This window comes from Notolepis coatsorum, assembly GCF_963971535.1.
Source record: "Notolepis coatsorum genome assembly, chromosome: 10".
Classification (NCBI taxonomy): Eukaryota; Metazoa; Chordata; class Actinopteri; order Aulopiformes; family Paralepididae; genus Notolepis; species Notolepis coatsorum.
The window spans coordinates 16,568,069-16,590,156 of record NC_140174.1 but is presented as its reverse complement, the minus strand read 5'-3'; the positions used below and the strand labels follow the sequence as shown (position 1 = coordinate 16,590,156).

The 22,088-nt window shown below is 41.7% G+C and overlaps 1 protein-coding gene across 5 annotated transcripts; it reads right to left on the bottom strand.

Moving 5' to 3' along the window:
* Positions 1-8,017: 8,017 nt before the first annotated feature.
* Positions 8,018-21,320, bottom strand: nif3l1 (NIF3 NGG1 interacting factor 3-like 1). Of its 5 annotated transcripts, none has more exons than XM_084322554.1 (7): positions 21,302-21,320; positions 18,991-19,583; positions 18,461-18,617; positions 17,273-17,396; positions 14,388-14,526; positions 12,931-13,014; positions 8,018-9,115 (listed from the first exon to the last, which is right to left on the bottom strand). In XM_084322554.1, exons 2-7 carry the CDS (start codon positions 19,571-19,573, stop codon positions 8,931-8,933), a joined length of 1,272 nt encoding a protein of 423 aa, XP_084178680.1. In that variant the 5' UTR covers positions 19,574-19,583; positions 21,302-21,320; the 3' UTR covers positions 8,018-8,930. The 5 variants fall into 5 exon arrangements, with proteins under 5 accessions (XP_084178680.1, XP_084178676.1, XP_084178679.1 ...); XM_084322550.1 differs by having other exon boundaries at positions 21,189-21,311; XM_084322553.1 differs by lacking the exon at positions 21,302-21,320 and adding an exon at positions 21,194-21,294.
* Between the last annotated feature and the right edge of the window lie 768 nt (positions 21,321-22,088).

Here is a 22,088-nt window from a genome sequence, read left to right as displayed (position 1 = left end):
CATTATACCAACATATTACAAAATGACATATTTCAAGCATTGTGCATGTACCCAAAAGTAACCTCTTTACTTGCTTTTTAAAGCTTTCTTTGCTTGTTGCTTGAGTAATTATATATATGGCAACCTATTCCACTGTGAGATGGCCCTATACATATAGCAGTTATTTTCATTGCATTTGATCTCGGTAGAGGAATTGAAACATGACCCCTGGTAACTTGTCCTGTCCATGTAGCTTATATGTGACAAATAAAACAAAACTTGAAACTTGAAATGAGCAAGTGGCCCAGTCATCTGTCAACAACCCCTCTCACACACACACACACACACACACACACACATACACACACACACACACACACGCACGCACGCACGCACGCACGCACGCACGCACGCACGCACGCACGCACGCACGCACGCACGCACGCACGCACGCACGCACACACACACACACGCACACGCACACACACATACCTAGATGGTGGTACTACTGGTGGGTTCCCTGTGGTGTGTCTTCCTCTCTGGTTTATCTTCTCCTCACCCTCCCAGCAGGGGGCCAGGGGGGGGCTGCATGCAGGTGGAAGAACAGTTTGGCCCGTGACTACAGTTTGGTCACTATGTAAACAGTGTCTGGGGAGGGGGTTGGGGGGCTTACATGGAGGCTTTGCATTAGAAAGGAGGTTAATGAGGACAACGTCTTATATCCAAGGAGTTCTGTTACAGTCTATGATCACAAGTCATTATCCTATCAGTTCATAGTTTTACATTTACATTTTGTCATTTAGCTGACGCTTTTATCCAAAGCGACTTGTGATTGTGTAGGCAGACCAGACATACTCTTATAACCATCTCTCTCTCTCTCTCTCTCTGTCAGACACACATACACACACACACACATCTATCTAATAGTATCTTAATAGTATATTATTAAGTTATTTTCCATATTTCCATTCTACATTCATTGCACACACATCCACATGTGCACACACTCACTTACATTAGATTTACATTTTGTCATTTAGCTGAGACGCTTTTATCCAAAGTTCTGCACGACAAGTCATCAGGAAGGGCACAACTCTTATCAGCTGAGTAACAATGTTCATCAAAGTGTTGCGTGCTACAGTGTAGGTTAGTATATTAGGACAAGTGCATGACAGTAAGGTTAGTTAGAGTTAGATTATTATAATAATTTGTTTCATTCCAGATAATGGTTGAAGAAGTGCGTCTTTTAGTCAACGGCGAAATATTGGACGGGTTTCGGCTGTCCTAACTGTGGTGGGCAGTTCGTTCCACCATTGTGGGGCATGAATGAATGATTAACAGATTTATTTAACAGATTGCAGAATGGGTACAATACAGTACGGCTCAATACACACAATTGTTAAGGGGATGCAGACCAGAGAAAGACGTTTGTCTTGTTTACATCAGGGTCCCCCAGGACCGAGAATAGGCGGCTTCTCCTTGATGACCCTCTGTTACAGTCAATGATCACAAGTCATTATCCTCTCAGTTCATCCCTTCATAGTTACAGTTTTCAGATTCAGATTCCTTTATTGTCACTTATTTCAGTACTTTACAGCATGAAGAGTGAAAATGTATTTATTGTGGTCCCTCGACTATAGCAGCTTCCAATAATAAAAATACAATCATTTTAGCATAGAATAAAACAAGATGACTAAAATAAAGATTACTATATACAGTTCTAAAAAGTGTGCAGTGCAATACAATACATTTCGCCTAGAATAAAATAAGATGACTAAAATAAAGATGACTATATACAGTTCTAAAAAAGTGTGCATTGCAGATCAGGATGTAGATATTATACTATATGAAATTTGAATAACAAAATGGCTATGTACAGTTCCAAAAAAATATGTTGTGTGATGTGCAATGAGCAATGTGCAAATTTGAGCAGTGTGTAGAATGCAATGTGCAATACAGTTTTTTATCGTCAGCAACAGTGTTTCTCAAGTGTAGTCCGGGGGGGGGGGGGGGGTTAGGGGGGCGTCAATGGGCTCAGTCTATGATCACTAGTCATTATCCTATCAGTTCATCCCTTCATATATACAACTCTGTGAGGAATCTGTAACGCCAATGAAATCAAAGTATTCCTTAATAATAACATAATAAAGACCTGAAGAACCCTTGTTTAGAATGTTCATTTTTCTCGTATTTTTTTATATTCAGAGTTAATTATATTGTTTAGACAGTTCATTTTTCTCATGTGTTTATATTCAGATCATATTCTATTGCCTATATTCATGTCTTTCTACCATTACTCTGCCCATACCTGTACCTCCCCTTCCCCATGCTGCTATAATGGCCATATTTCAATAAAGGAATATCTCATCTTATCTTATATATTACTTATTAAGATGTCTTTTTGATTCTTCTTGCAACATTAAATGACTGAAAAAACCTGTTTTCTGCTGACTCACCAGCATCACAGGCTTCCATTGAAAATGTGTCTTAAACACGACATAATGATATGGTATGATATCACAGAGAGTACACAGTGGCAGAATACCTGATCACTGTGACTGATCCAAAACTAAGGAGATCCTTGACTAGGTACAGACTCAGCGAGCACAGCCTAGCCATCAAGAAAGGCCACCATAGGCAGACCTGGCTCCCAAAAGAAGACAGACTGTGCAAATCAAAGCAAATGTATTTGTAAGGCCCGACAACACACCTTAATGTCCCCATGGTCCGGACACGTCTTCTTTAAACAAGTCAAGAAGAAACATCACAATAAATCAAGAGCAAAAAAACACCATGAAATCCAAAATAAAATGTAAAATAAATAAATGCAACACTCCCAGCGAAGGTAAGGAAAAACTCACTAAAAACCTAGCAATAGGAAAAAAGCACCACAGGTAATGTGGAGGGGAGAGTTCCCATGTTTGTAGTGGGCGGAGTTGGAGCAATAAATACATGTAGGGAACATATGCATACATGGTGACAATAGAATCAAAGTATATAAGAGAATTGTGAAATTAAGTAATAGATAGAACTAAGAACTACTGAAAGCGTATGTATACAGGATGACATATACAAGACGATGGCTCAGGGCCATAATGCCCCGGGGGGCAGGAGAAAACACTCAGAATAGGTCGAGGCAGAGCAGGTAAGGTTCAACGCTGCAGGTCAGACAGAAGGCGGTATGAAGCTGTTCCATGGGACCGGTGGTGCTCATGTCCAGTATGAGGTAGAAGGTCACTGGAATGTCTATATCGATAAAATCACTCAGAGAGACAGAGACAGGGGTTAAAAGATCCTCCCATGTCTGCAGAAAAGCAGACATGGGAGCAGATAACAGACATCCTAACTAAACTAGACAGATTAATCTAAGGGTCAGTCCCTGACCAGGTGAGATCAGGGTAGGTTGAAGGAGAGAGAGAAAAGATGGGTCTTAAGCATGGATTTAAAAGTTTCGACAGAGCAGGCGCCCCTGATGACGGCAGGTAATTTGTTCCACAGGTAGGGAGCGCGGTAGACAAAGGCTCTGTGGCCGGCGGATTTCTTTTTAACCCTAGAAATCGATAGAAGCCCCGTATTTTGTGAGCGCAGAGCACGAGCGGGCGAGTATCGTGAGATGAGATCGGATAGATAGAGCGGTGCGAGCCCATTTAAAATTTTGCAGGTGAGGAGTAGCACTTTAAAGTCAGATCTGGCTTGAATAGGAAGCCAGTGTAGGGCGGATATTGGACAAGACTGGTGTGATGTGATCAAATGTTCTAGTTTTAGTTAGTATCCGTGCAGCCGCATGAGATGAGGTGGAAACCGAGCTACACTTCCTAACAACCTGCCCACTATACCAATATCAGAGACATATACTTCCCATAAATTGCAAAGAGACTTTGAAAACATGGCAAATAACGCAAAACTCCAACCACCATAGAAATTGTCAATCACACATATATTCCTGTACTATCTGTACTGTACTGATCTCTGTTTGATTGTTTTGCTTTGTTTTGTTTGTTTTAACACTGGCTTTGGCAGTGTAAACTAGGGATGTCCGATATTATCGGCCTACCGATATTATCGGCCGATATTGGCATTAAAATGTGATATCGGAAAATATCGGTATCGATTTAAAAAAAAAAATTAAACATTTATTTAACCTTTATTTATAATAATAATAATAATGCAGGACCTGTTCAGAGGTCTTTAATTGGCATGCAATTATCCTCAACGTTTTAGCGATTAGCACACACGGTTAGCACACACACACCGGAACACACACGCATGCATTGTCTTTTGTAGGATCGCCGATGCGATTCGTCTCTGCGATTAACCCATCCCGTCGTCCTTCCCCCCAAGGGCAGCCGGGAGCAGACAGGCGTCGGCGAGGGCCGCGCCAGGGGACCAATCCAAGTGCTCCTGCCCGTCTTCGTCAAGGACACCACAGCGTTAGCGATCTGTTGTTGTGCATGTTTTTCCATTGGGTTTATCTTATCGGGGGGAAACCCTTGCGAGCACGGGGAGAACATGCAAACTCCACACAGAAAGGCCTGGGAGATACCCCACCTGGGTACCTGGCATCATGGAAACCTGGTCCCCAAGCGGGAATCGAACCCTGGACCTTCTTGCTGTGAGGCGACAGTGTTAACCACTACACCACCGTGCCGCTCAGGCAAGCAAGTAAGAACAAATTATTATTTTATTTATTGTCAAAGTATGCATAATGTTGTGTTAACCCTGCATATATCGGTATCGGTTGATATCGGTATCGGAAATTAAGAGTTGGACAATATCGGTATCGGTAAAAAAGCCAATATCGAGCATCCCTAGTGTAAACATATGTTGCCCATGTCAATAAAGCCCCTTTGAATTGAAGTGAATTGAGAGAGAGAGACACAGAGAGAGAGCTAGAGAGAGAGACAGAGAGAGCAAGATAGAGAGACACAGAGAGGGAGAGAGATGGGGAGAGGGAGAGAGAGAAAAGGATAGGGAGAGAGGAGAGGGAGAAAGAAGGGGAGAGATGAGAGAAAGAGGGAGAGAAAGAGAGACAGAGAAAGAGAGAGGGGGAGGGAGAAAGAGGGAGAGAAAGACAGAGAAAGAGAGATTAGTTAGTCTTTACATTTTCTACATAGTATATTTGATTACAAAGTTGCAATATGACACAGCTCTGTTCAGACATCTCTTTATTCTAGTAGCCTATATTCTTTATTTATTTTTTGGTAGATTTTTATTTGTTTGTACTACCGAGCAGTCCGGTAGAGAGAGAGACAGAGGAAGAATGGGAGACAGAGCGGGGGGGAGAGAGAGAGATTTGTATATTCACTGTAATGTACCTTGTATGTGACAAAACCTGAAACTTGAAACTTGAGAGAGAGAGAATCAGTCTCATCAGTCTCTGAATGTTGTTCTAGTTGTTGTTTTTCTTACCCATGTGTGGCTCCGGGGATAAAAGGCAACATGGAAGTGGAGGTGTGAAGCGCTTCCTGCTGGAGGGAGAGGTCATCACTCTAATGACCCCTGTGGGGGTGGGGGGGGGGGGGTGGGGGTCATCACTTTTAATGACCCCTGTGGGGGGGGGGGGGGGGTAACGTCTGTTAATGTTTTTACGGAGCGACAGGTGTGGCGTCGGCACTGGGACCAGCGGGCTCCATTGTGAGCGGTGGCAGAGACCGATTCTCTTGCGGGTTTTGGCCGCGAGGAGAGATGGGCGGGTATTCTAAAAGCATTACCGGCGCTCACCCCCCTCTCATCCACACGGCGCTCAGCCCCCCTCTCATCCACACGGTGCTCAGCCCCCCTCTCATCCACACGCACGTGCTAAATGTTTGCGGATCATCCGTGGCAGAGGTCGAAAGGTCGAGCCGTTGACAGCGTTCGCATGCTTTTGCATAAAGGGATGATGAGAGGGTTTTACGTCAGCATGCTCTTCCATTGTAGAGATTAGATTAGATTAAAATGTATTGTCATCAGGACAATGAAAAGACGTTCATGCCTCTAACCAGAGTGCAAATGTAGCAGTAAAGTGTTTAACGACATACAATGTGATCAAATGTAAACAAGTGACTAAATGGAATATATATATATTAAAAAACGACTGAGTCAATATGCTAATCTGATGTATGTACAGTATTATTATGGACAGTGATAGTGAAGTATAAATACACTACGGTACGGTAGTAAGCCATACTGGCCACTGGCCAGTGGTATAACTAATAAGAGTATGTATATACAGATATATATATATAGTATATACAGGTCTGTAAATAGGTATATATGCAGATATATTCATACAGATGTAGATACTGATATACTGTGTATATATACAGTGTTATGTAGATGGCTATCATACAGTGTTATATGGGTAGACTATAGGTGGAGGTAGGTCATTATGATGTAGGGCAATTGTGGACATTGAAGGTAGTAGGTAGGTATACATTGAGTATAGTCAACAGAGTTCATACAATGTGGAGTGTGTGAGAGAGAGGTGGGGGAGCGGGGGGGGGGGGGGCTGAGGTAGACAGAGAGATGACAGCTGAGGAAGAAGCTGTTCCTGAACCTGCTTGACTTGGAACAGAGATTCCTGTAGCGCCTCCCAGAGGGGAGCAGGGCAAAGGTCTCCATGTCTTCCTCAGACACAGTTTGTGATGAATAGTCTCAATTGCAGTGAGTGATGTACACACACCGACGGTGGAGGCAACCATGCAAGGTGCCAACCTGCTCATCGGGAGCAGTTAAGGGTTAAGTGTCTTGCTCAAGGACACATCGAACCGGGAACGTGCGGATTGCCAGACGACTGCTCTACCTCCCGAGCCACTCTCGCCCCATATTAAGTTGTGCGGTTCGAATCCTTTAAATTCCTAAAAGTCTTTGAAGGAGACATTTATTCCTCATCGTCGTGTGAGACCTATGGCACAACAACGCACTGTTTACACATACTGTACAGTTAGCGTGCCAATTTAGCACAAAATGGCAGCATATAGAACGAGTGAAGAATGACTTCAAGAATCGTGGCCAAACCCCGAAGGAAGCGTCCCTCCAGTTTGACCGGATGTGTCCGCTAGTGCCCCTGCGTTTAATTGATTGATTGAAAATTGTATTAACAGATTGCAGAATGGGTACAATACAGTACAGCTCAATACACACAATTGTTAAGGGGATGCAGACCAGAGAAAGACTTTCGTCTTGTTTACATCAGGGTCCCCCATTTTCAATTCATCATAACATATATGACATACAGATAGACAGTACTGCTACATCTATACATTTATGACATACCAGATTTACAAATACAGTACCGTTTGATACAAAAAGAGTAAAAAGAAAAAAAGGAAAAAAAATAGTATATATTCAATGTCAATGTCAATAAATGCAGTGCATGTCAATGATATGCATATACATAATAGGAGCCATTCGATTATTAATAGTATTTCTTCTGATTGAACCTCAACCCTCTTCATCCGATAAGGCGTGCGACAGCTGCTTTTGTCCCCTCTCTGTGATGATGAGTGGTCACCATCATCATCATCATCATCACCACCACCACCACGCGGGGCGCCGGACCTGGTGTGGCTGGATATCCGGATTAAAAACACGCTGCAGCATGTCGTCCGTAACTAAATTCAGACAGCCATAAGCCACAGCCGCATGCCTCAGATTACAGCCGACGCTCATCACGTCACCGTGCATCATTCACAACCCATTCTCTGATCAACTGGGATTTGTCACTTTGAACAAATGTCACTTTAAACTAAATGGAAAGGTCACTTTAAAGGAATGAGGAATATAAAGGTCACTTTAAGGAAAGATAATGGAAAGCATAATGACAGAGTTAAAACTGTATATTGTATAGTAGTGTACATAGGACCCAGTGCCTTCTCTGGAATTTAGCATGTCTATTTTTATCACGCACATCTTATGTCTTCTTATTACCTGTTTTTTTACGTCTATTTTATTATTAGTATTATTGCACAATCGATGCGGGCATGACCACCCACATTTCACTGTATGCCCTGGTATGTATGTGACAAATAAACCTCTTGATTCTTGATTCTTGAATTTATTATCTTTATTAACAACTCGACAAAGATCCACAGGCATCGCGTTCTGAGGCCCTTCTCACCACAAAGTACAGGAAGACGTGATGTTTTGACAAATACAGTACAACTCCCACGCATTTAGATACATTGCATAACATCAATAATGTATAGAGGCAGGAGAGCAACCTCAGTGGGGCTTATCCCCCAAATAGATCAGGTCAATCCTCTTACCACGTTATTATTGATCTCCATGATGGTTGTTAAAAAAATATTGATTTGGTTTGAGTTTTACACAATTTCTTCACTGATGGTTCAATGGTTTCACCTGACTTTTGGGTAGTTTGTCGTTTTTCTGTAGTTGAGTTTCTTTTTTCTTGGCAGTGCAAGTCAATGATATGCACTGGATCATCTCTGGCAGTGCAAGTCAATGATATGCATTGGATCATCTCTGGCAGTGCAAGTCAATGATATGCATTGGCCTTTCCACTGGAATTGAGAACTTGTGCTTAACCCTTTCACTGCCGCCCTACCAAACGGTTAACCCTTTCACTGCGACAATACACAGAAGGTTAACCCTTTACTATCACACTACTGACGGTAACCATCAGTAGTGTGATAGTAAAGGGGTTAACCTTCTGTAGTGTGGCAGTGAAAGGGTTAAAATACATCCGATGCAAACCTGGGAGGTGTCTGTGGGTTTTACATTTTCAATGGATTTCTGTGGAGCAGTCTTGAATGAATGAATGAATGAATGAAAACTTTATTTAACAGATTGCAGAATGGGTACAATACAGTACGGCTCAATACATACAATTGTTAAGGGGATGCAGACCTGAGAAAGACGTTTGTCTTGTTTCCATCAGGGTCCCCCATTTTCAATTCATATAGATCATTCAATTCATCTTGACATTTAGACCCCCCCCACATGGTCAATCAGACCACCTCCAGTGGGTCCCTGTCAGCCTTCGATATCGCCACGGTGACCGAGTCGGGCAGGCGCACGGCCAGCCTCTCCCGGAACACGGTCAGGAAGCCCCGCTCGCTGTTGCTATGGTCACAGAGGATGACGCTGGTTCCCGCGGCGACCGCGTCCAGCACCTCGTGGTGAGACATCTCACCTGGGACACAGAGAACAACATGTCAGACGACAAACCTCTGGACCAGAACATCATCATCATCATCATCATCCGTCTGGCTGGTTCTGCAGCTGAGCTCTTCTGGGCTCTTTAGTGGGAGATCTGTGACGCAACCAAGATGGAGATCCTCTGCTTTATTTCTATTATTAAAAATTACAATAGAGAACTACTGACCTCTAGTGAACCACAGACCTCTAGTGAACTAGTGAATAGACCTCTAGTGAACTACAGACCTCTAGTGAACTACAGACCTCTAGTGAACTACAGACCTCTAGTGAACTACAGACCTCTAGTGAACTACAGACCTCTAGTGAACTACAGACCTCTAGTGAACCACAGACCTCTAGTGAACCACAGACCTCTAGTGAACTACAGACCTCTAGTGAACTAGTGACCTCTAGTGAACTAGTGACCTCTAGTGAACTACAGACCTCTAGTGAACTACAGACCTCTAGTGAACTAGTGACCTCTAGTGAACTACAGACCTCTAGTGAACTAGTGACCTCTAGTGAACCACTGACCTCTAGTGAACTACAGACCTCTAGTGAACTACAGACCTCTAGTGAACTACAGACCTCTTGAGAACTAGTGACCTCTAGTGAACTACAGACCTCTAGTGAACTACTGACCTCTAGTGAACTACAGACCTCTAGTGAACTACAGACCTCTAGTGAACTAGTGACCTCTAGTGAACTACAGACCTCTAGTGAACTACAGACCTCTAGTGAACTAGTGACCTCTAGTGAACTACAGACCTCTAGTGAACTAGTGACCTCTAGTGAACCACTGACCTCTAGTGAACTACAGACCTCTAGTGAACTACTGACCTCTAGTGAACTACAGACCTCTAGTGAACTACAGACCTCTAGTGAACTACAGACCTCTAGTGAACTACAGACCTCTAGTGAACTACAGACCTCTAGAGAACTAGTGACCTCTAGTGAACTACAGACCTCTAGTGAACTACAGACCTCTAGTGAACTACAGACCTCTAGTGAACTACAGACCTCTAGTGAACTAGTGACCTCTAGTGAACTACAGACCTCTAGTGAACTACAGACCTCTAGTGAACTACAGACCTCTAGTGAACTACAGACCTCTAGTGAACTACTGACCTCTAGTGAACTACTGACCTCTAGTGAACTACAGACCTCTAGTGAACTGTAGACCTCTAGTGAACTACAGACCTCTAGTGAACTACAGACCTCTAGTGAACTACTGACCTCTAGTGAACTACAGACCTCTAGTGAACTACAGACCTCTAGTGAACTACAGACCTCTAGTGAACTACTGACCTCTAGTGAACTACAGACCTCTAGTGAACTACAGACCTCTAGTGAACTACTGACCTCTAGTGAACTACAGACCTCTTGAACTACTGACTTCCAGTGAACCACAGACCTCTAGTGAACTACTGACCTCTAGTGAACTACAGACCTCTAGTGAACTACTGACCTCTAGTGAACTACAGACCTCTAGTGAACTACAGACCTCTAGTGAACTACTGACCTCTAGTGAACTACAGACCTTTAGTGAACCACAGACCTCTAGTGAACTACAGACCTCTAGTGAACTACTGACCTCTAGTGAACTACAGACCTCTAGTGAACTACAGACCTCTAGTGAACTACAGACCTCTAGTGAACTACAGACCTCTAGTGAACTACTGACCTCTAGTGAACTACAGACCTTTAGTGAACCACAGACCTCTAGAGAACTACTGACCTCTAGTGAACTACTGACCTCTAGTGAACTACTGACCTCTAGTGAACCACAGACCTCTAGAGAACTACTGACCTCTAGTGAACTACTGACCTCTAGTGAACTACAGACACTAATTCCACTACTATTTCTTTGACTTTGCTCTATAGTTGCAGTTCACTAGTAGAGGTCTGCTGATATTCTCTTGGGATCGAGGGGGCCGCCCGTCACGCACATCGCGAGCACTCGCGGCATTCTGTGAGCGTCTAGCGCCTCGAGGCTGCATTTTTCCATGAACATATAAATTACCTAATTAAAGCTTGATTTGTTGCCGTTCGAATGCCACCTCAGTTGACCAAATCCGCGCCTCGGTTCGCAGGTGCAACTTTTTACGCGCAAGCGTCAGATTACCACCCCGGACTCCCGACGCTCTAGAACTGTCAATCATCCGCTGATAACTGGGGTTGCAACAAAAGTGCAACTAGGGCTAAAAACCCAATGAAATAAAATAATAATAATAATAATAATAATAAATAATAATTATGCTTCTTAGCAGACTTCTTATCTTAACATAACATACCTAAGTTTGGGGTAACTAATGGGATAACGGGTTGCAACAAAAGTGCAACTAGGGCTAAAAACCCAATGAAATAATAATAATAAATAATAATAATAAATAATAATAATAATAATAATAATAATAATAATAATAATAATAATAATAATAATAAAATAATAATAATAATAATAATAATGCTTCTTAGCAGACTTCTTAGCTTAACATAACAGACCTAAGTTTGGGGGAACTAATGGGATAACTGGGATTGTAACAAAAGTGCAACTAGGGATAAAAACCCAATGGAATTAAATAATAATAATAAATAATTATGCTTTTTAGCAGACTTCTTAGCTTAACATAACATACCTAAGTTTGGGGGAACTAATGGGATAACTAGGGTTGCAACAAAAGTGCAACTAGGGCTAAAAACCCAATGAAATAAAATAATAATAATAATAATAATAATAATAATAATAATAATAATAATAATAATAATAATAATAATAATAATAATAAATAATAATGCTTCTTAGCAGACTTCTTAGCTTAACATAACAGACCTACAGTAAGTTTGGGGGAACTAATGGGATTACTGGGTTGCAACAAAAGTGCAACTAAGGGCTAAAAACACAATGAAATAAAATAATAATAATAATAATAATAATAATAATAATAATAAATAATATGTCCTTCTTAGCAGACTTCTTAGCTTAACATGCAGGGAACTAATGGGATAACTGGGGATGTTTGCTCCTGACAAGAGTCTCAAAGTCTGGGGTGATGGTAGACAAAGCAACTCTGAGGTAATGCTCAATGTCCAATCTGTTCCTCCGCTTTGTCTTCAGCTAGACCAGAGCTGAGAAGCCACTTTCACAAATATAGGTAGTGCCAATAATTTTTTTAAATAAAAACGTTTTTTAATATTTTTTTTCACACACATCCGCGACCCACTCAAAATGGCTCCAGGACCCACTTTTGGGTCGCGACCCACCAGTTGAGAAACACTGCTCTAGAAGACTAATTTCTGAACGGATATTTATAAAATGTTGACCTGTACTACATAAGACTTCAGGCTATGGATCCGCTGTGTTTTCCAGCTTATACCTCTATGCTGGAATATTGGAATATGGAATATTGCAACCACTACAGAAAAATGTGAGTACACAAGTTCAAGTTCAACTCAAGTTCAGCCCTATGTTACTCTCTTTTATTAGCACTAAAAGTGATTTCCCTTTTTTGCATTAGTAACTTCAGAATGTTATCTTTCTAAAGAGACCAGGCTTATGCATGTGCTATAACTATAAAGTATAAAACTAAGCTTTTCAAAACAGGTATATAAAAAATTGCCACTTCTCTGCCCACTTGTTAAAAGGCTAAGACACAGAACACGTAGGTAAGTCTGATGGCTGATTATCACCTGTCCTCCTCAAATCAGAACAATAGGATTAAGGTTGAAAATCGGCAAACTGGTCGGTTTTCTAGTGATGGACGTCCCACACTCTTAGTGGCTCGAGTGTAGTTCTGTGGTGTAGCTCACCTGTGATGTAGAGGTCCGCCTTGACTCCATTCAGCACAGAGGCACCGGACCCAGCGCACACAGCTCCTGTTCTCACAGTGGACTCTGTCAACAACACAGATAGAACACACTAGTCACAGTGGACTCTGTTAAAAACACAGACAGGACACACTAGTCACAGTGGACTCTGTTAAAAACACAGACAGAACACACTAGTCACAGTGGACTCTGTTAAAAACACAGATAGAACACACTAGTCACAGTGGACTGTCAACAACACAGATAGAACACACTAGTCACAGTGGACTCTGTTAAAAACACAGATAGAACACACTAGTCACAGTGGACTAGGGCTGGGCGATATGGCCTAAATATGATATCACGATATTTTCTGACCTTTCGGCGATACACGATACACATCACAATGTTTTTCCTTTTTTCTCCAAACAATTACATTTTTTATGAAACTACTGTATATTTGTATGTCTCTAAATGTTTTGATGAATTGAAAATGGTGGACCCTTATGTAAAAAAGCCGAAAGTCTTTTTCTGGTCTTCATCCTCCAGTCCACTGTTGTTGTATTGAGCTGTACTGTATTGTACCAATTCTGCAATCTGTTAATAAAGTTTTCAATCAATCAATCAGACTTTATTTTGGTACATTTTAAAGTTAAATGCATCAATCTGGTGCACTTTGAGAGCAAAATAAAGAGGCTAGATCTATGATGAACTTTGTGCTCAAAACACAAAATCGACTAGACTAGTGCTTCCCAATCCTCTCCTCGAAGCACCCCAGCCGTTCAATGTATTTGTTAAATTCCACCACCAGAACACCTGATCCAACTTAACTAGCCCTTTATTAGTTGAATCAGGTGTGCTGGTGGTGGAATTTAACAAATACATGGAACGGGGCTGGGGTGTCTCGAGGAGAGGTTTGGGAACCACTGGACTAGAGCATACATTTGAGCCATCAAAGAAATGAAGCAAAAGTGGTTACCTGTGTTGAACTGGTTTATTTTTTAGAAAATTAAAAAATATACTGGATTACTATTACGACTACTACCACTGCCAATACTACTGATACATCCCTATTGGCAAACTTTATATTTAAAAAAATAGTAAAACATTTTTGTGTGTTCATTATACGGGCCGCCAGTCTAGGTAATTGATGGGAAACACTGCAGGTGTAGATATAGTATACTCATATTCGGAAGTCTTGGCCATGTATATAAATGCACCATGAGTGGTCTGAGATTTGCTGCAATGTCAAAGAGAAAAGCCAAACAAATTGCCCAATATTGCTCTGTCTCAGCTATTATTGGCAGCTTAGCCGCGTGGAGAAGGAGGTGCTATATGTACCCTTAAGTGTTCAGTGCTGCTTGGCCCCGATATTATTTGATTCCCTGTTTATGTAATATAATTTGTGGAACCAAATAAAGTATTCAAATGTGTGTGTGTGTGTGTGTGTGTTCCCTCACCTAGTGTCTGTCCTGCTCCCAGGGCCAATCGCAGGTGACTCAACCCCAGGTGGGACTTCATCTTCTGGACGGCTGTTGCCACGGTTACCGGCTGCTCCAGGATGCTGAGTCGTCCCTGTCCGTGTCCCGGCAGAGGAGGCTGAGGAGAGAGGGGTCACCGTACATCACACATATTCATATTCATATTCCTTACAGCCATTACATACACAACCATTATACCACATACTTAGGGTGTAATGGTACACAAAAACCACGGTACGGTACGTACCTCGGTTTTGAAGTCGAGGTTCGGTACGGGTTTTCGGTACAGTGGGGGAAAGTTTGGCTTTCCATGTTCCACTCAGGGGTGATGTAGTGTGCAGTAACTAATTATACTTGTAGGGCTGTCAACGAATATTCTATATTGAAATTAATAATCGAAATTATAATAATAACAATTAGATTGTGAAAAAAACAGCGCCCGGTGGCCGGTCGTTAGTGGTTAACACACCGTTGTATTCGTTCGGTACACAGCCACTCGGTACGGTACGGTACGGTACACACTGAAACGGTTCGGTACGGATACGTGTACCTTTACACCCACAAGTAGTAGTTTTCCAGACTAATTTAATGCAAATGTGGAAATGATTATGCATTTCAGATCTATTGTTTGCATAAAGCTTTGAAAAAACATAATTCTAACAGTGAAAACGTTCCTATTATCTCATAATAATCACAACTACTTGATACTAGTCTACCCATATAACCGTGTATGATAGCATGTACAATAGTGCTGTATACACCATATATATACATTTATATATTTACATTTACAGCATATATATATATATATTAGTGCTGTCAATCGATTAAAATATTTAAAAAAAAACATTTATCTACCTTAAACGGATCTTTTTCAAGTTCCAAGTTTTAATACTCCTATCAACATGAGTCAACAAATGCTTGCTTTATGCAGCCATTTAACACAAAAGGATGACCCTCCAAATTCAAAACAGAGTGATGCACAAAATAAATTAAAAGAAAATAATAATTTAAAACAATGAATAAAGTGTGCATGAAATAATAGGGGAAAGAAAACGTTAGGAACTTGTTACATTCACCCACACAAGGGCTGAGTAATCACACACCCCCCCTCTCTCTCACACACACACTCTCCCAGCTCTCTTTCTCTCTTGCCCCTTCCTCATCTCTCTCACCCCCCTCTCTCTATATATATATCTCACACACACACACACTTCAGAAACAAACATAGTTCAGATTTTTATCATCAATTACTAACGTCCTCGTATGAAACCCTCCAACTAGACTCTGTCTGGAGGAGGGATATACCAGACCTGGAAAGTGACTTTGATTGGCAAGAAGCCTGGGCAAATGTCCGACTTACATCAAGGAACCCGGACCATCAACAAATCAATCTTAACTATATTCACAGGACATACTTGACTCCTATAAGACTGAACAGAATGGGTCTTAAACAAGACTCCAAATGCTCCCAATGTACAAATGGGGATGAAGGGACATTTATGCACATGTACTGGGACTGCCCACCAGTTAAGGCATTCTGGAAAGATGTGACCCAACAATTATCAAAACTCGTATCTTGGAATATACCTGTACACCCCTCTGTATTACTATTGAATGATGTTTTTGAGTTTGCAGTACATCCACAGCTAAAGAGATTGGTTTTATCGGGTATCACAGTAGCTAAAAAGCTGATCGCATCACGCTGGTTTCAACCGGAAAAAATGTGCCGGAAAGTTTGGTTTCTTACATATCTCGATGTGATTTATCAAGAAATATCTACAGCAAGAATTCTGGGTCTCAATGAATCCAAAATGACAATGTGGTTAGAAGTGGTGGAGAGAATAAAAGCTAGCTTATAATGGTAGTGTCTGGTTAGGAGCGAGGGATAATGGAGGTACTATCCAAAGAGGGGTCTGGGAGGGGGGGGGTTTGAGCTGGAGCATATGTGTGTAGGTTTTTAGATAACAGGTATTAGGGGTATATCCTGTATAAGACATTGGTATAAATGGTAATTTCGTTGGATATACACTGTGTATTAATGCTTGTGTATCTTATCGTGTGTTGTCATGTTTGTTTATATGTGTTTAAAAAATAATAAAAAAATTAAATACAAAAAAAAGAAACAAACATAGTATCAATGAGAGCATCAATAATACACCTGAGTGAAGTCTAGTAAAAGAAAATAGTGGCGTTAATAGAATCGGGTGATAACGCGTTAATACCGTGTTAACTTTGACAGCCTTAATATATATATATATATCCATATCCATATCTGTATATAATCCTTCTATATACCTACGTATACACCTGCATATAGCCCATATAACTCTGTATGATAGCATGTACAATAATGTATATATATATTCTTACCGTATATATATATCCACATCTCTCTGTACATACCTGTATAATCCTTTTTACATATCTGTAGATACTATATCTATACATATCCCTTACCTACTCTTACTAGTTACGCTGCTGGCCAGTATGACTTACTACCATAGTGTCTTTATACCTGTATCACTCTACTAATACTACAACTCTGTACTTACATCTGATTAGCACTATTACTCAGTAGTACTAAGTTATATATTTTATACCCAGTTTAATCACCTGTACATTGTATATCGCTATTGCACTTCACTGTTACATTTGCACTCTGGTTGGATGCCAAACTTCTTATCGTTGTTCTGTACTTGTGCTGCATGATGACAATACATTTTAATCTAATCTAATCTAATCTAGAGGGTGTTCAACTTGCGATGCTACCACCCACGCCTCTCTGACAGGCAGGTCCAGCCTGCGTACACACTGGGAGAACAGTACACACTGGGAGAACAGTCTGACTGGCTGTGCCATACCTTCTGTATCTGCAGGATGCTGAGGGACTGGCTGGGAGCAGCACGTCGTAACACGGTCTGAACACTGGGGGTCAGCGCTGAGTCAGAGCAAGTCATGCTGGCATGGATCCCACTGTTGTCTGAACTGAGGTGGAAAACCACACAAAATGAACAAGGAATAAAACAAATAAATTGTTATTCAACAATGCAAACAATCGCATTATATTCAAATCAGCAGGTAAGTGCAAACCCAAGTAATACACAATCACATTATATTCAAACCAGCAGGTAAGTGCAAACCCAAGTAATACACAATCACATCAAACCAGCAGCTAAGTGCAAACCCAAGTAATACCTGGAAAGCCTTATTTAAGTCTGCACAACTTCAAACCATACTGTATCACTCATAGACAAAGGCTAGATGACTCACCCGCGCTGCTGGCCAATGGAGACCGAGGTGGCCACATGGTGGCCATCTTGCCACAGGCAGCACGCCCACTCATAACACGAATGTCTATGGTGCATCTACTATTGAAATAACCATAGCTTGCTAAATTTTCAACCGATTTTCAAACGGTTGGTTTGTCAGAGATGTAGTTATCATACTGCATACTTATAATGGACTTTCATATGACGTTAACGTTCACGTTAATGTTTGTAATAAATCAAACCGTTTGTAAATCGGTTGAAAATTTTGCAAGCTATGGTAATTTCAATAGTAGATGCACCATAGACATTCATGTTATGAGTGGGTGTGCTGCCTGTGACAAGATGGCCGCCGGTGAACTACGCTGGAGACTCCGCCTTGCACCATCTAGTTATATATATCTATGGTATCACTTCCTGTATCCCTGCAACCATACTGTTATCACTTCCTGTATCCCTGCAACCATACTGTTACCACTTCCTGTATCCCTGCAACCATACTGTATCACTTCCTGTATCCCTGCAACCATACTGTATCACTTCCTGTATCCCTGCAACCGTACTGTATCACTTCCTGTATCCCTGCAACGGTACTGTATCACTTCCTGTATCCCTGCAACCATACCGTATCACTTCCTGTATCCCTGCAACCATACTGTATCACTTCCTGTATCCCTGCAACCATACTGTATCACTTCCTGTATCCCTGCAACCATACTGTATCACTTCCTGTATCCCTGCAACCATACTGTAGCACACACACACACACACACACACGCACACCTGGTGAACGAGTGCTGTAGAGTGACTCCACTATCAATGTCTTTAATTTCTTCCATCAAGGTAGTCAGTTCCTCTGCGTTCTTGACACCGAACTCCAGTTTGTGGCTGTGGCGGACGCTGCCGTGGACCTGGCTGAGGACAGACACCTGGCCGCTGCCTGAGAGAGACACAGAGAGAGAGAGAGAGAGAGAGAGAGAGAGAGAGAGAGAGAGAGAGAGAGAGAGAGAGAGAGAGAGAGAGAGAGAGAGAGAGAGAGAGAGAGAGAGAGAGAGAGAGAGAGAGAGAGAGAGAGAGAGAAGAGAGAGAGAAGAGAGAGAGAGAGAGAGAGAGAGAGAGAGAGAGAGAGAGAGAGAGAGAGAGAGAGACAGAGACAGGACACAGAGAAAAGATACAGAGGATCAGATGGAGTCCAGCTACTTGACCAGTGAGTGTCTGGTGTCACAAGGAACAGGGTTCATGAAATAACAGATCATGGATTGTCAGTGTTAGTCACATCATGGCTCCTCTTCCCTCCAGGATGCCCGTCTCACCGAGTCCCCCGACCAGCCAGTCGTTCACCCCCCCCTTCACGGCGTCCCAGGAGGTGTGGGGGGAGAACACCGCCATCCCGGCCTCCACGGCGCGCAGCACCAGCCGCTGCTTCCAGTCCTTCTGAACCAGCCTCTTGATTGGCCGGAACAGCGGGGGGTGATACGAGACCAGGAGGTCACAGGTCATGGCCACCGCCTCCTCCATGACGGCCTCCGTGAGGTCGTTGGTCAGCAGCACCGTCTTGACGGGCCGGGCCCCGCTGGGCTCCACCAGCAGGCCCACGTTGTCCCAGGACTCGGCCAGAGACAGCGGAGCGAGCTGCTCCAGCGCGGCCAGCACCTCCTTCAGCTCCATCGGGCCGGCGGGGCGGGCAGAGCGAGCGAGGGAGCGGGTGGAAGAGAGAGAGGGGCGGCTGGAAGGATGCGGAGGGAAGGATGGCGGGCTGGATGACGTGGAGGAGGAGCGGGAGGAGGAGTAGAATGGAGAGTGTGGCGTGTCGGAAGTCAAGCTCCTTCTGGTGCGCGCTCTTCTAAGGGTCAGTGGTGGATATCTCCAGGAAGCCGCCCTGCATCCAGCCAACATCAGTGTGAACCTGTACAACAAAGAAACCATGATGAATCCATCAGCCCAACGCAGAATTATACATTTATACAATGTAAAACTATAAGATATATACAATCTAGAACTATAAAATATACAATATAGAACTAGAGAATATATACAATATAGAACTAGAGAATATATACAATATAGAACTAGAGAATATAAACAATATAGAACTAGAGAATATATACAATATAGAACTCTTCAAAAGGTTCAGCCAGTGACCAATGGTTAGGCTACAACAACTAATCTTTTATAAAGTAGAGATACCCTGAACAAATAGTACAAGTCAGTAAAAGTCAAAGTCTTGTTTCCAAAATGGTCCTCAAGTAAAAGGCCTTGTGCTGCTGCTATCCATGTCACCCAGTTACACGTGTACCTGGCCTACGATGTACCTACGATAAGATAAGATATTCTTTTATTCCCCTTTATGGGGAAATACAAATATAACATTTGACACGAAGTACAGTTTGCAACCATTCCCTCACTCACTAGGACATATTAAGACACCTTTGATCATACGGTGAGCTGCGCATTTTGGAAAAGGATATATATCGTGGTTTTTAAAGGCTTGCCTGCAGTCTTGTATTGGAGCCTGGTGAGAGGATGCATCACAGAACTTTACACTTTTCAATACAATAGAGATCAGTGAAATGATGGCCTGTACTACTACTAGTGAACATCATGCCAGATCACGTTTCTTTGGGGTCTAGTAACTAATGTTACTCACTCACTTGTGCCTTGTATCTTTTTTAATTGTATTAATTTCTAGCATTCGCTTGTATTTAAGTTGTACATTTTTAGTATTGTGTGATCTAGCAAACTAAGATTGTCATTGTACGCCAAACTGTCTGTTGAATCTGGTTTAATATTAAACATTAAAGACTATTGAAAAGGGGGTTTTGCCTAGTTTTTGTATGATTTAGGCACTGGGGGGGGGGGGGGGATTACATAGGTACTCCTTGCAGTTTATTTAAAATTGTTGTCATTTAGCTGATGATTTTATCCAAAGTGACTTACAAGTTCTGTACGACAAGTCAGCAGGAAGGGAACAACTCTTTCAGCTGAGTAACGATGTTCATCAAACAGTGTTGAAACTTGGATGCTGCAGTCTTGAGTGCATAGCAGTAGAGAGACTGCAGTTTATCAAGCCTAAATAAGCTGTTCAGAATGATAGCTAGTTGATAAGCAATACATGTATAATATATATATTAACTTATACTGTGCATTCTATTTAGTTCAAGTTTCTTTAGTTTTCTTCTTTTAAGGGTTTGATTGATTGAAAACTTTATTAACAGATTGCAGAATGGGTACAGTACAGTACAGCTCAGGGTTAGTGCAATGTGCCCACCCCAACACCAATATGCACTCTATTACCTACAACATGATGAAATGTTGTAACGCAATATTTTTCAGCCATACAGTAGCTAGTTAATAGTTAAGGTCCAGCCAGGTGCAAAACGGCTTTTTCAATGACAGCTGGCGGTATAATGCTGGCAGGGCGAGCTGCTACCACTAGCTACACGCCAACTACACTAACTGCTTTTAAACTAGACATAATTTAATATCAACACAACGTAATGCATTTGCGCACCTTACACTTTGGAATACTACCGGTTTTGCGAGGTAGCTATAACGTGAGTATTATTGAGAGCATAAGATACTTGCTAGAACAGCTCTGGTGGGTGTTTCTGTTTGGGCGCGTACTTCCTGTTCCGTTTACTGCACGCTTTTGATTGGGCAATTGGGACATCTTCCTCTTCTTCTCTATATTTATTGGCATATCGCAAACAACTAGGTGCACACCGCCACCTACTGTACAAACATTTGTAGAGCACAATGACGGTGTTTGCGATCCACTGGTAACCCCACACTGTTTTGATTTTATATATATATATATTTTTTTTTTATCTCCGAAGAGAAAATATGCATTGCACTAGATTGTAGCTTTTGCTATTTTACATCTCCAGTCCCTTGTACATGCAATATAAAACAATACAATGAAAACATACAATGTAAAACAATACAATAAATACATACAATGTAAAACAATACAAATTTACAATGTAAAACAATACAATAAAAACAGACAGACAACATATTAAAAGAAGACCCTACGTCTCATCACCCCCCCCCCACCCAACCCCCCCCCCAATGTACAGTTTCTTTCCCCTCAAATGTATAATATATATTTTTTATGATCTCTTAGTACGGTATATTTGTATATCTTGTATGTCATAAATGTCATGAAGAAACAGTTCTGTATATCTGTATGTCATGCATGTCATAAATGTCTTGATTAATTGGAAATGGGGGACCCTGATGTAAACAAGACAAAAGTCTTTCTCTGGTCTGCATCCCCTTAAGAATTGTGTGTATTGAGTCATACTGTATTGTACCCATTCTGCAATATGTTAATACAGTTTTCAATCAATCAATCAATCAATCAATCAATCAATCAATCAATCAATCAATCAATCAATCAATCAATCAA

Coding starts and splice junctions, on each gene's coding strand:
- nif3l1 (XM_084322554.1), bottom strand. CDS start 19,573: ATGTTGGCTGGATGCAGGGCGGCTTCCTGGAGATATCCACCACTGACC. Junction 14,527..17,272: donor GCATCCTGCAGATACAGAAG/GTATGGCACAGC, acceptor CTCTCTCCTCAG/CCTCCTCTGCCGGGACACGG. Junction 13,015..14,387: donor GGGAGCAGGACAGACACTAG/GTGAGGGAACAC, acceptor TGTTGTTGACAG/AGTCCACTGTGAGAACAGGA.